Genomic DNA, 18879 nt, shown 5'->3' with positions numbered 1-18879 from the left:
GATGTTTCACAGATGCTTATAGTAAAAGGGCTACAGGTTAATGTTTCATCAGAAAAGAAAAAGATTTATCTTAGTACATGTATATAATTGGCATTAAAACAAGTGGGCTGTGACAGCACTCCTTCATATCAGGCTGCTTGCAATATGAAGATCCAGATAATTTCCTGACAGCAGATTTCCCCATTTCCAAAAAACAAAGTGTCATTATATCTAGTTCATCAGATATTCTCAAAGGAACAAATGTAAATTCTGCAGTACGGCTTCCATTTGAGTAATACGCTGCTATGCACTGACCAATTAAGTATTCAGCATAACAGAACCTGAAAAGTATATTCAAGTACATCCCTACTACATATTAAAACCAAGAAATAGAAACAGGGCTAATACCTATGGCAAAAAGAGTGAAAAAAGCAGATCCAGCTAAAATATAGTTATTATTTCTATGTTTAAATAGCTTATTGAGTGGGAGAAGAGAAGAAGCATTCAAGAATTTGTTGGCTTTTTGGTGGGAAGATGAATGCCAGCATCCATCATTTGATTTAGCTGAGAAGAGAACAACAGAGGAAAAGCATGTCAAATGAAATCGTCTCAAAAGCTCCTTCCTGTTACACTCGCAAATTCTGTTCATGCTGCGCCTATCATGTCCGTATTGCAGACTATTCATTAATAACTATTTCCTCATAGACTGTACATTTCCTGTTGGAGGAAATACTTTTTTATAGATGAATGTGAAACAAATCATTAGCTCAAATGTATAAATTCCCATAGCCAAAAAACAAAAAAAGAAAACCCAAACCACCTGTCAAAGAAGCCAGGGAATAAAAACCCCCAAAACACAGAAACCAACACACTAACAACCCTATCTGTAGCTTTGTAGTCTGGAAAAATTATCATTAGATATGATATTATTTATGATAAAACTCAGCAATTCCACAGCTCCTTCATGCTAGAATTTCACTAAACTTGTGCAAGGTAAATACAGTAAACGTACTAAGTACATGATAAATACAGCATATACAATTTTCTATTTTACATGACATCTATATTTTTGTCAAATTCCTACAGTCTCTCAAGACTGTATAAAAACTGTAACATCACATGCCTGTGGTAATTTTATTCTAATTAAAAATACAGTATGTTGTTAAATGGGTACAGACTGATTTTATATATAACTACCAACATGTTTTAAATTCATAATAGTTCAGGATACCCTGGATCCTAATAAAAAATATTCCCTTATTTTTTTGATATAGGCAACAGAGAGAAAAGAGAAATGCTGAAGAAACAGCACACACAGATTGCAACAAACAAAAATGCAAGAATGGTAAGTTTTTCATGGCTGATCTTGCATGTTAAGTAACCCTCTTTTTCAAACTAAAAAAGCAACAGAAATTAAACTTTTTTGAACAAAACACTGAAGGTAACCCAGTATCCTCAGCTATTCTCTGTGACAACACCTATATAGTGTTGTTGTACGATCTTGTTCCTCAAATGAAAATCTGTAACTCACATTCTGATGAAGACTAAATTCCCATTCAATTATAGTGCCTTATTTTCATTGTGTTAATACATTTATGAAACATTTTTAAAAAGCTTATGAAAAAATCTTTCCATTATGAAAGATGCTCTAAAGGAAATGAAAGCTAAAAAAAATTATGTTTTAGTACATAAAGATAACATTTATTATATTTTTGTCTTCTGAAGTTCTACCTTGTGGGAGAATGGTTAAGCGAGAGAGGGCATGATCTCTTAGAAGTGAGCAATCCTGCCTTCTCAATGAAGGGAGGATCCCACGGCTATGTGAACTGTCCTTGAACATTCCTAGACCATTACAAAAGGGGAAGGCAAGTAGTGGTAAACAAGTAAAGGAGGGGGCCGACAAGCCCCTCCWCGTGAACAGCAACTTTGCACCAATCATATATCCGCTTTAGGCGCATGGACAGAAGTAAACCAATCATACAGCTATTGCTAGCGCATGCTTATTGCTTGTCTATATATACTCTGTGTAAGCTCTAATAAAGGGAGAACGACCATACTCATATTGAGACTCATCGTTACTCCGGGTCCGTCCCCCCACTCCAACACTACCTCCTTCTGTTCCATGTTCTCAAATATCAGACTTGCATGGGATTAGTTTCAAAGCTGTGAAACAGCTGGTAAAATATACTAGTGTTGTCTATAATCAGAGATTTACTCATACTTTTTAAATTTTATTGTTTGAAATACGTCTCCTACCTGCTGGATAAGATGCATACACTTTGAAGACTGAACTCCATATGCATTGTTGACAATATGGGGAATGTCATAATTAGCACAAATCACAGCCAGTTCCTCCAGCCTATGAACATAAAATTATAATTTAGAGAAATACTTATAACCATAAGTTATGATACAAATCAGAGCATTAAAAGACTAAAAGGTCTACAAGAAGGTCAGAATGAGAAAAGAAACTTCTTTGATTAGTACATTAAGGTAGCAGTGGTCACCTTAAGCTATAAAGTTTAAGAAGAAAATTCTACTACCTCTTATATATACTAAAAATGGTTGACCAGGGCTGAAAGATTTCATGCTTCGCTAAACATTTTGTCTAGAACACAACAAACAGATCACAAACCTTTTTGCTTTGAATATAAACTTTTTTTTCCATACTACTCTAACGATTTTTTTCCTTCTCTTCTTATTTTAATATTCAACTTGAAAATGCCCCTCTCCCCCCTCACCCCCCAAAGAACTAGTATTTCAACCCTTTGGGTTGAAACAACATAATCTGTTAACATAAAAGATGTTCTTCAAAAGAATAGGTAGCCCTAAAACATCTGAATGTGGAGATCAGCAAATTAAAACTTTGTTCAATTGTTTGCTCAGAAATAAAAACAACTTTTCACCTATCTTTAGAAATCCCTGAAATCACAATGAGCTCAACCTAGATTGATTTCTCAGCAAATTAGGATTTATGTGGGTGCAGAGGACATTTTGGAGTAAGGGCTTTCATCATTTTAAACATATATGTATTTATTACCCCCCCTTTTTTTTTTTTAAAGGCATTCTAGTTGTGCTCTATTTTCTGAATCCCTTGATTTCTACCAAACTTTTGAATATCTTCTTTAAAAAGTCAATCTGAAAAAGTATGATAATAAAGTAATATATAATAAAGTAGTGATAAAGATGATATTTTTTAAAAGTCTGGAAACTTCATAGCTTCAATGCATTTTTACTCTCTTTCCATACAGTCTATCACTTATGTAGCTTATTTACGTTCATATAAAATGTGACAGAGTCTGAAAATGTTTTCTAAGAAGTGACATTCCCTCGCATTCTATTTCTATCACATTGCCCAGCATTGTTTGCTTAATGCAAGATTCAACTGCAAAACTTCAGATTAAATGTTCTGAACTACAATCCTTCAGAAAACAACGTCATTACAGTATTATCCCTAAAGAAATGAGAAGTATTAATGACTAGGAAACATCAGTAGTATAATGTACATATTGATCTTATAAAGTTGAAACATTCAGCAGGAGTTGTATGTCCAGTATTTTTTTTTTTATTTATCAACATCCTGAATCCTGAACTAAGTAACATATTAACAGAATATTTCAAGAAACACGACAGTATTTAGGGCAAAGGTTTTGCCTTCTGATCTGCTGATCCTACCCAGATTTATTCCTCACCTCCCACGGAGACTCAAAGGAGAACAGTTCACCCCTAGCAGGCTTCTTCGGATGTGTAGGTGAGGAGGATTTTGCCTAAACTGGAAGCACAGATGGTGTACTACTACATAAATTTGTCTTTCTCACCTCTTGAGACCCAAAAGAGCAATAAGCTAGCTTCTCCCAAGTACTGAGAACAGAAAGGGCTCTTGACTTTTTCCTTAAAACTATTCTATTGAACAATTAGATCCATGTTACAATACAGGACCATACTGGTAAAAGTTGAAAGAGAATATGGGATTATGTGAGAGAAGCAAACAATTAAGCATACCACTTGTCTGCTTCCATGGCTTAAATTTAAACATTAAAAGAGCAGCTAGTCATTTCAGAAAAATAAAGTATTAATATAAGTTTGGCTACTGCTCAAGTTACTAAAAGTCACGAACACGACTTACAGTAATATTTTCCAATTTATTCTTGTTTTCCTCTCCTGCTTGTGAAAGTTCATAAACAAAGAAAACTTTGCTCTTTTTTCTAAAAAATAAAGGAAAGTAACAGAATCACAGAATCGCTGAGGTTGGAAGGGACCTCTGGAGATCATCTAGTCCAACCCCCCTGCTCAAGCAGGGTCACCTAGAGCACRTTGCACAGGATTGCGTCCAGGCGGGTTTTGAATATCTCCAGAGAAGGAGACTCCACCACCTCTCTGGGCAACCTGTTCCAGCGCTCTGTCACCCTCACAGTGAAAAAGTATTTCCTCATGTTAAGATGGAAGTGTCTGTGTTTCAGTTTGTGCCCGTTGCCTCGCGTCCTGTCACTGGGCACCACTGAAAAGAGTCTGGYYCCATCCTCTCGACACCCTCCCTTCAGATACTTGTACACATTGATAAGATCTCCTCTCAGCCTTCTCTTCTCCAAGCTAAGCAGGCCCAGCTCTCTCAGCCTTTCCTCGTAAGAGAGATGCTCCAGTCCCCTAATCATCTTTGTAGCCCTTCGCTGGACTTGCTCCAGTAGTGCCACATCCCTCTTGTACTGGGGAGCCCAGAACTGGACGCAGTACTCCAGATGTGGCCTCACCAGGGCTGAGTAGAGGGGGAGGATCACCTCCCTCGACCTGCTGGCAACACTCTTTCTGATGCAGCCCAGGATACCATTGGCCTTCTTGGCCACAAGGGCACATTGCTGCCTCATACTTAACTTGGTGTCCACCAGCACTCCCAGGTCCTTCTCAGCAGAGCTGCTTTCCAGCAGGTCAACCCCCAGCCTGTACTGGTGCATGGGGTTATTCCTCCCCAGGTGCAGGACCCTGCACTTGCCTTTGTTGAACTTCATGAGGTTCCTCTCCGCCCACCTCTCCAGCCTGTCCAGGTCTCTCTGAATGGCAGCACAGCCCTCTGGTGTATCGGCCACTCCTCCCAGTTTTGTATCGTCAGCAAACTTGCTGAGGGTGCACTCTGTGCCTTCATCCAGGTCATTGATGAAGAAGTTGAACAAGACTGGACCCAGBACTGACCCCTGGGGGACACCGCTAGCTACAGGCCTCCAACTAGACTCTGTGCCACTGAKCACAACTCTCTGAGCTCTGCCATTCAGCCAGTTCTCAATCCACCTCTCTGTCCACTCATCTAACCCACACTTCCTGAGCTTGTCTATGAGGATGCTATGGGAGACAGTGTCAAAAGCCTTGCTGAAGTCTAGGTAGACAACATCCACTGCTCTCCCCTCATCTACCCAGCCAGTCATTCCATCATAGAAGGCTATCAGATTGGTTAGGCATGATCTCCCCTTGGTGAAGCCATGCTGACTACTCCTGATCACTTTCTTKTCCTCCACATGCTTGGAGATGGCCTCCAGGATGAGCTGCTCCATCACCTTTCCAGGGATGGAGGTGAGGCTGACTGGCCTGTAGTTCCCTGGGTCCTCCTCCTTACCCTTTTTGAAGACTGGGGTGACATTGGCTTTCTTCCAGTCCTCAGGCACCTCTCCTGTTCTCCATGACCTTTCAAAGATGATGGAGAGTGGCTCAGCAATGACATCCGCCAGCTCCCTCAGCACTCGTGGGTGCATCCCATCAGGGCCCATGGATTTGTGGGTGTCAAGCTTGCTTAAATGATCTCTAACCCGATCCTCCTCCACCAAGGGAAAGTCTTCCTTTCTCCAGGCTTTCTCTCTTGCCTCCAGGCTCTGGGGTTCCTGAGGGCTGGCCTGAGCAGTAAAGACTGAAGCAAAGGCGGCATTCAGTAACTCTGCCTTCTCTGCATCCTTCGTCACCAGGGCACCCACCCCATTCAGCAAAGGGCCCACATTTTCCCTAGTCTTCCTCTTGCTACTGATGTMTTTGAAGAAGCCCTTCTTGTTGTCCTTGACATCTCTAGCCAGATTTAATTCCAAATGGGCCTTAGCCTTCCTCAGCGCATCCCTGCATACTCTGACAATGTTCCTATATTCCTCCCAAACAACATATAGAGTTCTATTAATTAAACAAAACAAACAAACTGAAAAGAGACTTTTTTCCCTTTAGGTCTCTTTTAAATATAGCAGCTTTAGGGATAACTCACAGCAACAGCAGGTAAAAGACTGTTAGAGAAGTGGTGTCTCTCTAAGGAAAGGGATTTGTACAACAGTGTCTTATTCCAATAAAGATAAGTAATATTTTAAAGGAAAGCTATAGTTACACAGGCATAAACCTCCTTCTCTGGAACAACCCTAAGCTCCCTAAAATTAAAAAACAAAAAACCCCCCCAAACCCCACCTAACTAACCAAAGCTTTAAGAATATAGAGATGTTTAAAACAGACATAGAAAATGGTACTCTCCAGAAATGCTGTATAGCATTTACCTTCCTAGAGGAAGATGAATATTATGGCTTTCAACAGTTGATGGTATCCTTTAAATAGAAAGAGCATTCAAACCCTCCTGTATCTGTGGTATACCTTAACACAGTGCCACTACCTAATATTTCAGTTCTTAGTTGCAGAGGACAAAATAATCGCATGTCAAAAAGAAGAGGCAGATAAGGAAAAGATTCATTTACACAAGCTAACAAATAGACCATTCAATTTTGATAGCTTTAAGTTAGCTAATAAATTTGCAACTCAGCTTCAAGCAGTGTTCATTGTATTCTGACAGAAATTTTTGTTTGTTTTTACTTTCCATCTGGCAACAGGGTTAACCCATGTTAAATACAGGTTTGTTTTTTTTTTAATGCAGAAAAACAGAAGGAAACGTTTTTACTCAGCATGTTTCAGATTCAATAATGTTTCTTTTCTATACTTGCAAATGTTCAATTACATTTTCCAGACAACAAAGTAAATTAATAACAAAAAATACACTGCAGAGGAACTTTAAACATAAGTCTTAAATTTTGTGATGAATTCAAAAAACAGTGATGCTCATTTTGGAAAACTGACTCAACATAAACAAGTGCTTCAGCCACCCCTATTTCAACATGTCATTTTCAGTTTGAAAGGTTTTTCAAATAAGCTACAGAGTATTTGAGACATTATTGCTATTTCCCGTTAATGACTGTATTGCTCATCTCTGCTTCAGCTAGTGCTTGAAAGCCATCTTTGTAGCAACTACAGAAGTTATGTACATGGACACATAATATTAGGAAAGAATGCAGTGTATTTTAAGCTTCTTTTAATGGTGATTTAACAGCTGGAAATTATAAGAAGTAGCATCATGCAATCGTGCAGCAAATGTTCAAACCAGGATAAGTTACACCAGGGTAAACTGTCTGTTATACTTGTATAGCACATCTGCCCTAGATGATTCCAAGAGTTTATTTATATCAGTACATCTTAATTAGCACTAAGAACATCAGTGTAATACAGGAAAAGGGTAACTCTAAAAAAGATCTTTGTTGGCTGTAGCATTTTGAACTGTTTTAATGCATAGCCGAACATTAAAAAGAACAAGGAAAATTCATCAGTGGGCTAAAAGATAAAAGACAACAGTAATATTAAATTGTAGCATTAACTGTGTAATTACATTTTCTGGATTATGTTTCTGTGAAAACTTACTTTTACTATTTCTCCAAAATTACAAGACAAACCACTGCAACAGTAACATTCATTTCATCCCAGGAGTCCATTACTAATCTCTCAGTCACACAGCAGAAGAAAGACCTTCTGTATTACTCTCACTTTTACCTTCTGTATTATTCTGTTTTCTAATACACTTTTCTACAAGTGGAACATGATTTCAACCTACCATTTCCCATAAACTAGTGGATAAATGTCTCTGCTCTACTAATTGTTGACAGTAATTAAGCAATTTTAGGGAGACTGACCTAAAACATGCAGGTTTTTGACAACAGCAAGAACTACCACACTTATGAAGACTACTTACCTATCAGGTACCCTTGGAGCAAAGCAAGAAGTTGTAGAATGAACACACAGAATATTTTCAGCACCAAGAACTTTGATTTTAGCCTCCACTGCTTTGATGTCTGTCCGTAGCTCATCACCTTCCAATACATTTTCTATCACCACAGGTTCAAAACCTAACCAACATAGACAAGACCCAGAAGTATGCCATGCAGTCATCTCAAATCTCAGACTAACTGTGGTTTTTTTGGTTCCAATATAAATTTGAAAAACCAATCAACTTCATAATCATCAGGTTCTCTTAAAAAAGAAAAAAAATGGATGTGATAATGTCTAGCAATGATCATGATGAATTGGCTTTCATCATAAGCCTCTGCTTTATTCATTTAATGAATTTTCAAATTACTTCTTGCAAAATAAAGATTCCTATGTTTGACCTCATTTTGAAAGTGAAATTTTTCATATTAAAAAAAAAAAAAAAAAAAAAAGCTTGGATTTTAACATTTCCAGAAGTCTATATACAACAGTTGAATTCCATAGGGTTATTTCTCAAGGACATATATGAGAAAAGTTTGGAAAAAAAAGGGGGGGGTATCCCTTTTTGCTAAATGCTGGTGAAGGCAAATCTGGAATCTGGCTCCAGTTTTGGAACCTGCAGCTCAAGAGGGATGTTGAGACATTGGAGAGGGTCCATCAGAGGGCCACCAAGATGACTGGGATACAGTGAGCACAGCCACAACTTAGAAAGAGAGGCTGGGACTTATTCAGCCTGAAGAGGCTAAAACAAATATCTAGTAGAGCCTCCAGCCATATGAAGAGGAATTACAAAGATGATGGAGGCAAATCTTCTTGGTAGGATATAATAAGATGCAACAGCCACAAAATTTGGCTTGCGAGGTTCAGAACGGACAGTAAGAAAACCTTTTTCACTACAAGGATAGTGCAGCACTGGAACAAGCTAGCCAGAGAGGTTGCGGAATCTCCATCCTGAAAGATTTTCAAGATTCAGCTAGCCAAAGCCACAGCTGACCTGTTCTAGTGGTGGTGACAGGCCCACTTCACATGAGAGCTTGGACAAGAGATCTCCAGGGATTCCTTCCAGCCAATACTTCTGCAATTCTATGAGTTTTAAAACATATCTAATTTATCAGTCAGTAATGGCAGATCTTTCTAATGAAAGTAATTTGGCAAATAATCTTCTAAATATTTAGCCTTCAGACTATAGATATCAAATACTAAGAAACAGGAAAAGCCCTACAATCGTGTGCATCTTCCTTGAGTTTTTACTGACACTCAGCATACCAAACGAATTACATTACTTAAGCAACTGTTCTGAAACAGAGCAAGAATTAAAACAATTTTCTTTACATGGCAGGAAGTCATGGGATATCTCTGCATAAGACCACTCATCTACATAACTTCTGCACTGTGTTTTTGTTAGTCTCTTGTTAACATTTTCACATATCCCATATTCCCCGTTCTGAATTGTTGCAGAAAAGAATTTTCATGTAAAAGCTTGTCCACTCCTGCTTTTTGTGCAATGACTCAGAATTTTATTACTGATTTCTTAAAGAGCAGAGTGGAGCCTGTCATGGAAGTTGCTCAAATTTCTAGCTTCTTAAAGAAATAAAAATCATAAAACCATATATTCCCTTCCTCAAACAGGTGTGGCTTGGCAGCATCATCATGCTAGTTGAACCGATTTTTATTTTCTCAAAAATCAGAGAGATGCTTAATTTAGTGAATGAAAGTAAAGGGGAAGAGGGGATGGAAAAATTCCAAAGCTGTGTAAAATGGCAGCAGCTACGTGCTTTTATGCCTCATGGCTCAACAACATGCCTTAACACTGGCATACAGGGATCAAATTATATGGAAGAACTTGGACTAGAATGATTTAATATTGTTAGCCTAGACTGGTTTTTGACTAGTGTTCTAGAAGTAGGAGATTGCTTTTGATAATTGTTAGACATCTGATAACTGCTTCTCTCTTCTTCGTAGCTGATAATTCTTTAATTACTTTTGTAATGGCTACCTTTTTAAAGTATTCAAAATTTTTAACAGATGAATCATATTTCCTCATAACTTTCTCCACTATAAATCTAATTTCCTTCACTTGATGTTTTAAACTGAGTACAATCTGAAAACACTCATCTTCCTCATATACACRGTCTGTATCTTCTGATCTGATTCCTTTCAAACATGTCTGCATGTTACCTGGACAGAAGGCAATCCCTGCTTCCAATCTTTTAGTCATTTGTATCTAACAAGTCTTCTATGCAAAAAATAAATGTGTCCTAGGAACTAAGACCAGAATCTGCATCACACCTTGCCCAAGGTAAGTGCACTGAGCTGGAGAATTATGGTCTCCCTTACTTGTCCTTTCCTTGATCCTATGAATCTTTCTGCTTCAGTGCAAGGACAGACTTCTATCCATATCTTACAGTCTGGTAGACAAAGAATTCCATTTGAGAGAAATTTAGGTTTAAACATCCCATACCTAAGAAAGACACCAAATTCATTTCCTGAGTGAGCACTGCCACTACAGATGGACAGCTTGCCACCTTTTGATCCTAGTTCTTAGGATACCTTTGTTTTTTGCACCAAGCTAAGAGAGAGATTTGAACCATAAGCCCCCCTTTCTTTTTAAATAATTCTCAGACTGTAATTACACATCCAATTCTGTGAGTGTAAAAGAATTATGTTTTTCAGGATTCCTGTGCATTTTATATGGAATTAAGATGGTAACTGTATCTGTGATACCAGGTTAGAAATCAAGTGAGTAGAAGTAAAGCACTTAGAATTACTATGCATCAGGTCTTTTCTGGACCTTACTGCATGCATGAGGATTCAGGATCACTCTGATAGCTTAGTTTTAAATATGTTAGAATGACATTCTGCATTATCAGTCAACTCCTTCTTACCTGCAGTTATCATAGATTTAAAGCAAGATTTCTGGTCTATACGTGGCCAAATGATGTATTTTGCCTTTGGTCTCTTGTGCCGCAGTGTTAAAAAACACAGAGTTAGACTCATTCCAGTTGCCATAGGAACCACAAAGCAATTGGTCACTGTCTGGACACCTGCACATAAAAGCAAGTCAGAAATTAACATTATGAGCACATAATATGCCCCCACAGAAGAGAAATACTTTTAGCTTTACACCTACCAGCCAGCTTTATAATATCCAGAACTACTGAATTAGTAAGTTTGTTCAAAAGGCTAGACCCTGCAGCTTTAGGCTGGACAGCAGAAATATCACCTGACCTTCCAATTCCATGGATCAACCTAAACAGAAAAAGTTGAAAACATCCATCAAGATTTTTCATATCTCAAAGCAATATTTCTTCCTAAGAAAATTTAGTTTGATAAACAATTCTGGAAAACACTATATCTAATGTAACATCAAAATTTGCCATAATGAGTTCCATTTTAACAAATTACATATATTAGTATGAAACTGCCTTTGTTGTTGTTGTTGTTGTTGTAGTAGAGTAGATTAACAATGTTCCATTAAGAAAATAAAAACCATGAGAAGGCCCACAGTAGCAACGCCTCTAGAGTCTGGCAGACTTGCTTTTAAGAAGAGTTTGAAACTTTAGCTCTTCTTGATGTCCACTGAATTAGCATTATAAACGATGCCACATTTGTACACATAACACCCAAGAAAACAGAAATCAGTTGCCTATAGTGCAGTGTACACAAATGGTGTTGCAGATACTCCTCTGACAAATGCTTCACCTTCACAGGGCAGTGAAATGGTCACATATACTGTGACAAAACATCCTGAAAAACATTTAGGTTAGTGTATCACTTTGCCCATCTTTTTCTACATCTTCACGCCATCTACCATCTATTCAACATTATCTATTGTACAAATATTACCTCTTTCTACATTCTACATTTAAAAACTACATTTACAAATGTTGGATATTATTTAGCACCTCTCTAGGATGGAAGGATCATAATAATCCTTTATAAAATATAAGCTTACAGATATAACTTTACCCATTGCTGAAATGCAGCAGCTGCTAAAGTAAGCTAGTAACAACACACATCTATTTATGGCTTTAATTTCGTTTTTGTTTTGGAAACAGAGTGAAATGCAGTCTGATGCATGGATGGAATTCAAAACTTCTAGGAGCACAGTTTTACAGTTTAAATGCTTTTCTCACATTTCAAGCTAATTACAATAAGTTGATAATTAATTGAAACTTGCACCTAATTCTCACTCCTCACTTTCCTTGTTCCTGCTGCTATTTTCTTAATAGCCTTCTCATACTACTACTTTTTCTTTTCTGTATATACATACTCCTTTCTAAGGAATCCTCCCCCCTAATACTGGTCCCTGGCATTTATAAAGCTGAAAGGAAAAAACACTTGAGAACTATCTCCTGGTATTCAAAAACTCTCAAATTTACCTGTAAAAGTTGTTGCACAAGTAAGCGGAGTGGCAGAAAGCCCCTTAAAAAGCCCTTCCTTGCTATTGCTGACACTCATATGTGAAGGTGAGATGCCAGGTGAGTTGTCCCAGAGCAGCAGCAGCTAAATGCCAAGAAATTGGACACGACTTCTGTAGCGCTGTCAGAAAGGAATACTTACTCAGATAACCTCCCCGGTGTGACCTCTGCCTCCCTTACCACGCATATCTCGGTCAGACTACAGAGCAGTACAGAAAATGAAAAAGCCAAACTCGCATATTAATGGTTTTCTGCATTAATTTTTCATGGTACTGTGAGGCTTTTGAAAGCCGTTTAACCTAAAGTAATTCAGCTTCCGTATGATAAAGCTTACTAAAATTCTGATCTCCGATATGCTTTGGCGCAAATATTTCAAGGAGAAACATTTGAGGAAATTTTACTTTGCTTCACTCATGTTAGACGAAACATCAGCAAAGGTACTCAGCACAGAACACCACTGCAAACAAAACAAAACAAAAACACCTCCACACAAATCTTGATAAACAAATTAATCCAGAGCCTCTAGAATTATAGCATCCAAGGTACCCGTCAAGTATCAGTACAGCTTCAAGCTATTAAAATCTTCTCATCTTTATAGGTCTGCATACTTCAAGTTGAAATTGATTTCAATGGACTGTGTTTATACGGACATCAACTAATCATCATCACAAAAATATTAAAGAATGTAACAATCAAAACACAATGAGCTGTTCACTAGAATTTTCAATACGTTAAAACTATAATATTCAGTAGTTTTGAATAACATACAGATGCTGAGCTGTATATGCCTTAAAAAAGGCAAGTAATGCATAAATTATTTTAAAATAGGGAGATCTCTGCTTCCCTTGCAGGCAATCAACGCAACATCTTATATTTCTACCAGCTGAGCATACAGGAAATAATCTTGACAAAAGATTTTCATTACATTCAAGACTTTCCAATGAGTTATTAATGAAAATTCAATACAGAAAGTTGTATCAATTCAATATTGCATTACATGGTTTCTCAAATACTGCCAAAGTTTCAGCTAACAAGATGTAATAAAATAAGCACTTTGAAAAAATTAATAATAAAACAGAATAATTCAAACTGCCAATAATTTGTACCTGTAATGCCTTCGGGCAACCAGTCCTGATGCCACTCTTCCTTCCCTCTCACCCACACCACAGTTGCCCAGAAAGTTGTTGCTATCCATTACAGCAAGTTCATGAAGAAACAGTTCAATGGTACTTTCATCCCATCCATCTTCAGGACACTTTCCCTTAATAATAATAAAAAATAATAGTATAAAGCTGATTCCTAAACTTGGATAATTAAAAATTAATACATCTTTATATAACCTGTTTTATTAATATTACCCTTCTTTTCTATACTCAATACTATTTCTATAGTATTTTGATGCTATTTCCTGGTTTTTATTATCCAATGTTATGACACTGTATTCAGAGAAAAGTTAAAAAATAAACTTTCCATATATTCTATACCATTACATTAGCATATCCTGATATTAAAAATCAGGATATTTTTCACTTTCAAGTACTCTTTAAGGTACACACAACCCCCCCGCAGCACATACTAGTTAATTACTCCCTAGAAGTGTAGGTTATTCGATGTACACACGAACATCTAACACTACAGGTCTACAACTGAGAAAGCTGGAGAAAAAGGAGATAATTGGGCTATTAAAGAACCAAACCCGTTAATTATGAACAGAACTGAAATACAGTTTCAGTTGTAACATATCTTCCTATCTATATATTTTTTTCTTTCTGGTTATTGCCTAAAGCATAAGGAAACCACCTACAGAGACTAATCTGTCTCTGTACAACCAGAGGGTCACAGCCAGATGCACATTCTCGCACTCATCTCCTTCTGTACTGTGTTCAAAACCGCACTCATCTTTGCAAACTGTAGAAGTGATCCTCAGAGGAGAGGTACTCTGAACCCACAAAGCATTACTATAGCACCTCAAAGGTTCCCAGGTTTTTTACTTGTCCCAATAGGAGTAAAAATAATTCGAACAGTAGATGAGGTGACTAATGAAGACATTTGAGAACAGAAACATTAAGAACTCATTGATAATGATTTCAGTATATTTGAGGCAAAAAAAAAATACACCGCTTTGCCACAAGCACCACTTATTTTCTATCTCCTGTAACAACAGCTTATTAGCAATACATTGTCTTGAAAAATTCCTTCAGCTGTTTGCTGAGCCTTCCTCAGCACCACCTCAGTGCAACCTACGGAAACCCTTTTCCGCCGGCTGCGGCCTTGCGTTTCAAGGCTCCGCAGGGTCCCCGCCGTTCGGGCGGAGCGAGCCAGCCCTCCGAGCCCCGCTGGGCCTGCTCCCCGGCCGCGCCCCGCAGGCGCCGCGGGCCCGCAACACTGAGCGGAGCCCACAAAACGCAAGGCGGGCGCTGCCGGGCGGAACGGGCAGAGCCCTCGCAGGCCCGAGCCGCCCTGCGGCGAAGCGGCCGCCGCGAAGGAGGCGGCCCTCGAGCAGGCCTCAGAGGGAGGGAGCGGCGGGCTCGGCGGACCGGCCCGCCGCGCGGTGCCCGGGGCGGGCAGGGGCGGGGGCGGCCGGGGCGCCGCCGCCGTTACCTGCTCCAGCAGCGCCCGCAGGCGCAGCTCGTGCGCGCGGCGGCCCTGCACCCCCTGGCGCACGTAGGCCGCCGTCACCAGCCGCTCGCTGCAGCTGAAGTTCTCGGCGTTCATGGCCGCGGGTGGCGGTGGCGGCGGCGGCCGCTCCGCGCAGGCGCAGCTCGGCGCACGGGGTGGTCGCGCGACCCGCTCGGCCGCTGCTCAGCTCCCGCCAGAGGAGCTGGCGAAGCTGCGCATGCACCGCCGAGGAGGGCGGGCGGCCCCGCCCCGCGCTGCCTCCGCGCCCGCCCAGCACAGCCGCTTCGCGGCGGGCTGAGCCCTGTGGGCGCTGCCCCAGACCGCCCGCTCCCGAGGTACGGCGGCCGGCACGGCCCGCGCCTAGCGCCGCCCGGCCAAGTGCCTCCATTTTCCCCTGCGCGGGCGCAACCCTTGGGGAAGAGCAGTGGGGAAGGGGGGGAGCCCCAAGAAACCAGATTTGTTGGCTAGGAAGCACCTGTGCGTGTTGTTGTTGTTTTTTCTTTCCAGAGTGTGGCATTAGGCTGTTAAGATTGAGAGCAGCCATGTAACTTCTCATAAGGTTCTCGTTCTGGATAAGAGCCTTTTGCCCTGCGCAACATTTAGCAAGCAAAGCTGGTTCTGGCTCTGGGACTGTCCACAGTAAATAAAAGCAATTTGCTCACTTGATGAAGCTGTGGCCCAGCCTGCCCTACAGGGGTAGGCCTCGCAGGCCTTGGCAGTGCAAAAAATCCAGTGCAGGTAGAGACGTGCTAGGAGGAGAGATTGCCTTTGCCTCCCTTTTATGTTAGCTGGGAGTGCACAGTTATGCCAACAGAAAACCTCTTATAGGCTTTGCACCTTTACTAGAAATTGCCGGTGAAGCCTTTGCGGGGGAAGCTCTCCTAGAGCACATGGGCCCTTTGTGCCATGCTGGCTGCCCCCACTCTTTCCTTTGTATTCAGGCTCTCTTGGGGGCTGGCAGGCTGGCGTTTGCCTCCCTAAAATACCCCCTAACTAGTGTGCAAAAACTGAACAGGTGCATTTTTTTCTTTTTTTTTTTATGTTAGATTTCAGGATAAGTACCCTACGTATGAGTTGCTGTGTTTAGTTTTGAGCAGCCATACCTGGTTAACTGATTTTGTTTTATGAAGTCTTATCTGATTCTTCTATTTTACAGTTCTAAGTTCAGATGGTTAAATAGCATGAGAAAAGTACATAGTGACTGTCCTTCTAGTCAACTGTAGCTTTAATTAGCCTGATTTTGATCTGTTAGGTGTCTTGGCAAAGTAATCTTACACACCTGTGTGAATTGTTGGCTCAGACTATAATTAACACAGTTTGTTGCCTTTTGAGCACAGAAGAGCTTTTCAAATTAAACTGCCCCCCTTCTTAGCCCCTCCCCCCCCAGTCATGTTGCATTTGGATTTTTAGGAGGAATTATATTAATACTATCTTAGAAATATGGAGCATTTATTCAGCTTGTTCTTTATCTGAAAATATCACAAGAGGGCGCTCAGCTAAAGCTAAAAGCATACTGACTCGGAGCACATATGCGCATGTACTCAATTTTCTTCTTTTCTGCTTCTCCCATTCCAGTGCTTAGACACAGTGCTCAGATACACACTATAGAGAGGTGACAAGGTAGACTCTGTGGATGAGAAGGATACAGACAAAAGCGTTAGCATGAAGAAAATGATCCAACTTATATGCATTATTTAAACAACAGTTAATAAGTTTGATCCAGGTAGCTAATACTCTGAATTAAAGTTAATAACTATTACAGTGATGTGTATTTTGCTTAATTATGAGATATAGTAGGGTTTGAACTCTGAACTATTGAAGATTGAGGCAATGTAAAGGCTTGTGTAGGTTAAGGCATATGAACAAATTGCAGAATTCACATTACAATAGAAGATCAAAACTAATAATTAACTACACATACACTGGTATGTGTAGATGGATCTCTGAAACAGAAGAAAGAACTAATGTGTTATTTTTTGTTTAGTTTAAAGAAAGAACTTTCAAACTTTAGAAACCCATGGATGAGCTGTTTAACAGAATGTTATTGAGACAGCCACAGTCGCTCATAACTAATGTAGATAAATGGAGATACAGTCTTCCTCAATGATCTCCTGGGCAAAATGTTAGACTTCTCCCATATTACTCTGATCTTTTTGCCCTCCTTCACAAAGGCTTTACTATCCAGTAATTTTCTGTACAGAAAACTAGATCCATTTGCTGTAAACTTCATATACTTGTTTACTAGGTGTAAAATGCCTATTCATTTGGACTGGAGTCACATTTGACTGAGTGTGTTCACTTTTAGTGGAAAGAATTGAAAAGAGAAATGCAAGTATGAACAGATTTTATCACGTTATAAGTATTAATAGCTACACAAGTAAATGATACACAACTTAGTTCCAAAGTCCACTGGCTCACAGGTAACCAGAGACAAAACAAACACAACTCAAGTGTTGCAATAGCTTTTATTTTGTCAATAACTAAGCAAATAACTTTTCTTTCAGTGATCCAACTAATGTGCAAAATGAATAATTATATCATGAATAATTATGAGAAAAATGAATAATAAATATATGCAGTTACTATTTTAGCTGAGAATTGACTTGCTCCCAGTACAATCCAGAATCTCAGTTCTATACAAGAAGTGCTCCATGCATGTATTTTTCTGCTATATTTCACTGAAGTCTTTGAATACTTCAGTGTAAATTTGAATGCTGAGAGAAAATCCCCTTGTATAGAGAAACTTGTGAGAAAGCATCCAAGTCAAAGTCGTGCTGTGTGCAGGGGTTACACATGTATTCTTCTTCAGATTAAAGAATGCAAAGATGGCTGTGGGACCATGGAAATAATTACAGTTATATTCATAGTGGTCTCACTCACCGTTTTTCTACTTCCTTCTGGAAATTACAGCCATAGCACAGAACAACATTGTATCAAGCGTAGGGAGGGAGAAAAACTGCACAGTGGCAAGTGGTGACCATGGGGACAAGCCAATTTCAGGTTGGGAATAAAGGAAATTGCAGGGATGTTTTTGTTAAGTGGCCAGCAGTGAAAATATTGTAGTGTCCTACTGAGGTTTGAAGTTGTGATTTCCTGGAGGAACACGGAGCAGATCAAACCACTCTTATGCTGTCTTCAGTCTTCTGCAGGCTAGTACCAGCTGACTGTAGCATTATCTGATGCTACATCACTGCTCATGCAGGCGGCATGTTCCCTCCCCCTCCGGATGACTTAGAACAGAAGCTTCGTTGTTCAAACTCTTTGATCCCCGAGCATAGTTTTGCCAGGAGACAGACATCCTTTGCAAATTGCTGCCCTAACCTCAAGGCTTCCAGCTGGCCTGGGAAAGAGTTTGGAGCCCCTGTGGACACCTCATCAGCCCGATGTCAGCTGCTGTCCAACACCACGTGGTAGCTCTGGGGGGGTCCGAGGCAGATGCAGACCCGGAGCGGACACGTGGGCCCGGGGCAGGTCAGCCTCCTTCACGCGGGGCAGGTGCGGTGCGGTGCGGTGCGGGCGCCCTGCCACGGGCGTTGCCCTGCGCGCGGCGGCCTCTTTAAGGCAGGTATGCGCCGGGGGGCGGGGCGCCGGCGGCAGCGCGCATGCGCGGGCGCTGACAGGCGCCGCGGCCGCGGGGCGGGCAGCAGCGGCAGCGACGAGCGCCATGGGCCGCGGCGGGGGGCTCTGAGCCCGCCGGCGGCAACGGCTCCCCCCCACCGCTCTCGCTCGGCGCCCGGCCGCGGCCGCCCATGGCGGAGCCGGGCCCGGAGGAGCCCGACGAGCGGCTGCTGCTGCTCCTGGCAGAGCCGGCGCTGCGGGCAGG

General features: G+C 40.7%; 2 protein-coding genes across 5 annotated transcripts in view; one reads left to right on the top strand and one right to left on the bottom strand.

Moving 5' to 3' along the window:
* The window catches only part of SEPSECS (Sep (O-phosphoserine) tRNA:Sec (selenocysteine) tRNA synthase), a 29374-nt gene extending 14147 nt beyond the window's left edge, over positions 1 to 15227 (bottom strand). For 2 of the 3 annotated variants that reach the window (XM_026071105.1, XM_026071106.1), the window contains exons 1-6: positions 15039 to 15227; positions 13544 to 13698; positions 11147 to 11265; positions 10902 to 11060; positions 8003 to 8156; positions 2236 to 2338 (exon numbers count right to left, since the gene is read on the bottom strand). In XM_026071105.1, the coding sequence (XP_025926890.1) occupies positions 2236 to 2338; positions 8003 to 8156; positions 10902 to 11060; positions 11147 to 11265; positions 13544 to 13698; positions 15039 to 15152 (804 nt within the window). In that variant the 5' untranslated portion in view covers positions 15153 to 15227. Of the gene's footprint in view, positions 1 to 2235; positions 2339 to 8002; positions 8157 to 10901; positions 11061 to 11146; positions 11266 to 13543; positions 13699 to 14241; positions 14388 to 15038 lie in introns of those variants that run through there. The other variant, XM_026071107.1, reaches the window with a different exon arrangement.
* A 3068-nt stretch (positions 15228 to 18295) lies between these two features.
* Positions 18296 to 18879, top strand: part of PI4K2B (phosphatidylinositol 4-kinase type 2 beta) — a 19410-nt gene continuing 18826 nt past the window's right edge. The window contains exon 1 of one of the 2 annotated variants that reach the window (XM_026071123.1): positions 18296 to 18527. In XM_026071123.1, coding sequence (XP_025926908.1) covers positions 18440 to 18527 — 88 coding nt within the window. In that variant the 5' untranslated portion in view covers positions 18296 to 18439. The remainder of the gene's footprint in view (positions 18528 to 18879) is intronic. The other variant, XM_026071122.1, reaches the window with a different exon arrangement.

This window comes from Apteryx rowi, unplaced genomic scaffold, assembly GCF_003343035.1.
Source record: "Apteryx rowi isolate R43461 unplaced genomic scaffold, aptRow1 scaffold_321, whole genome shotgun sequence".
Lineage (NCBI taxonomy): Eukaryota > Metazoa > Chordata > Aves > Apterygiformes > Apterygidae > Apteryx > Apteryx rowi.
This window is presented reverse-complemented; position numbering and strand designations above follow the sequence as displayed.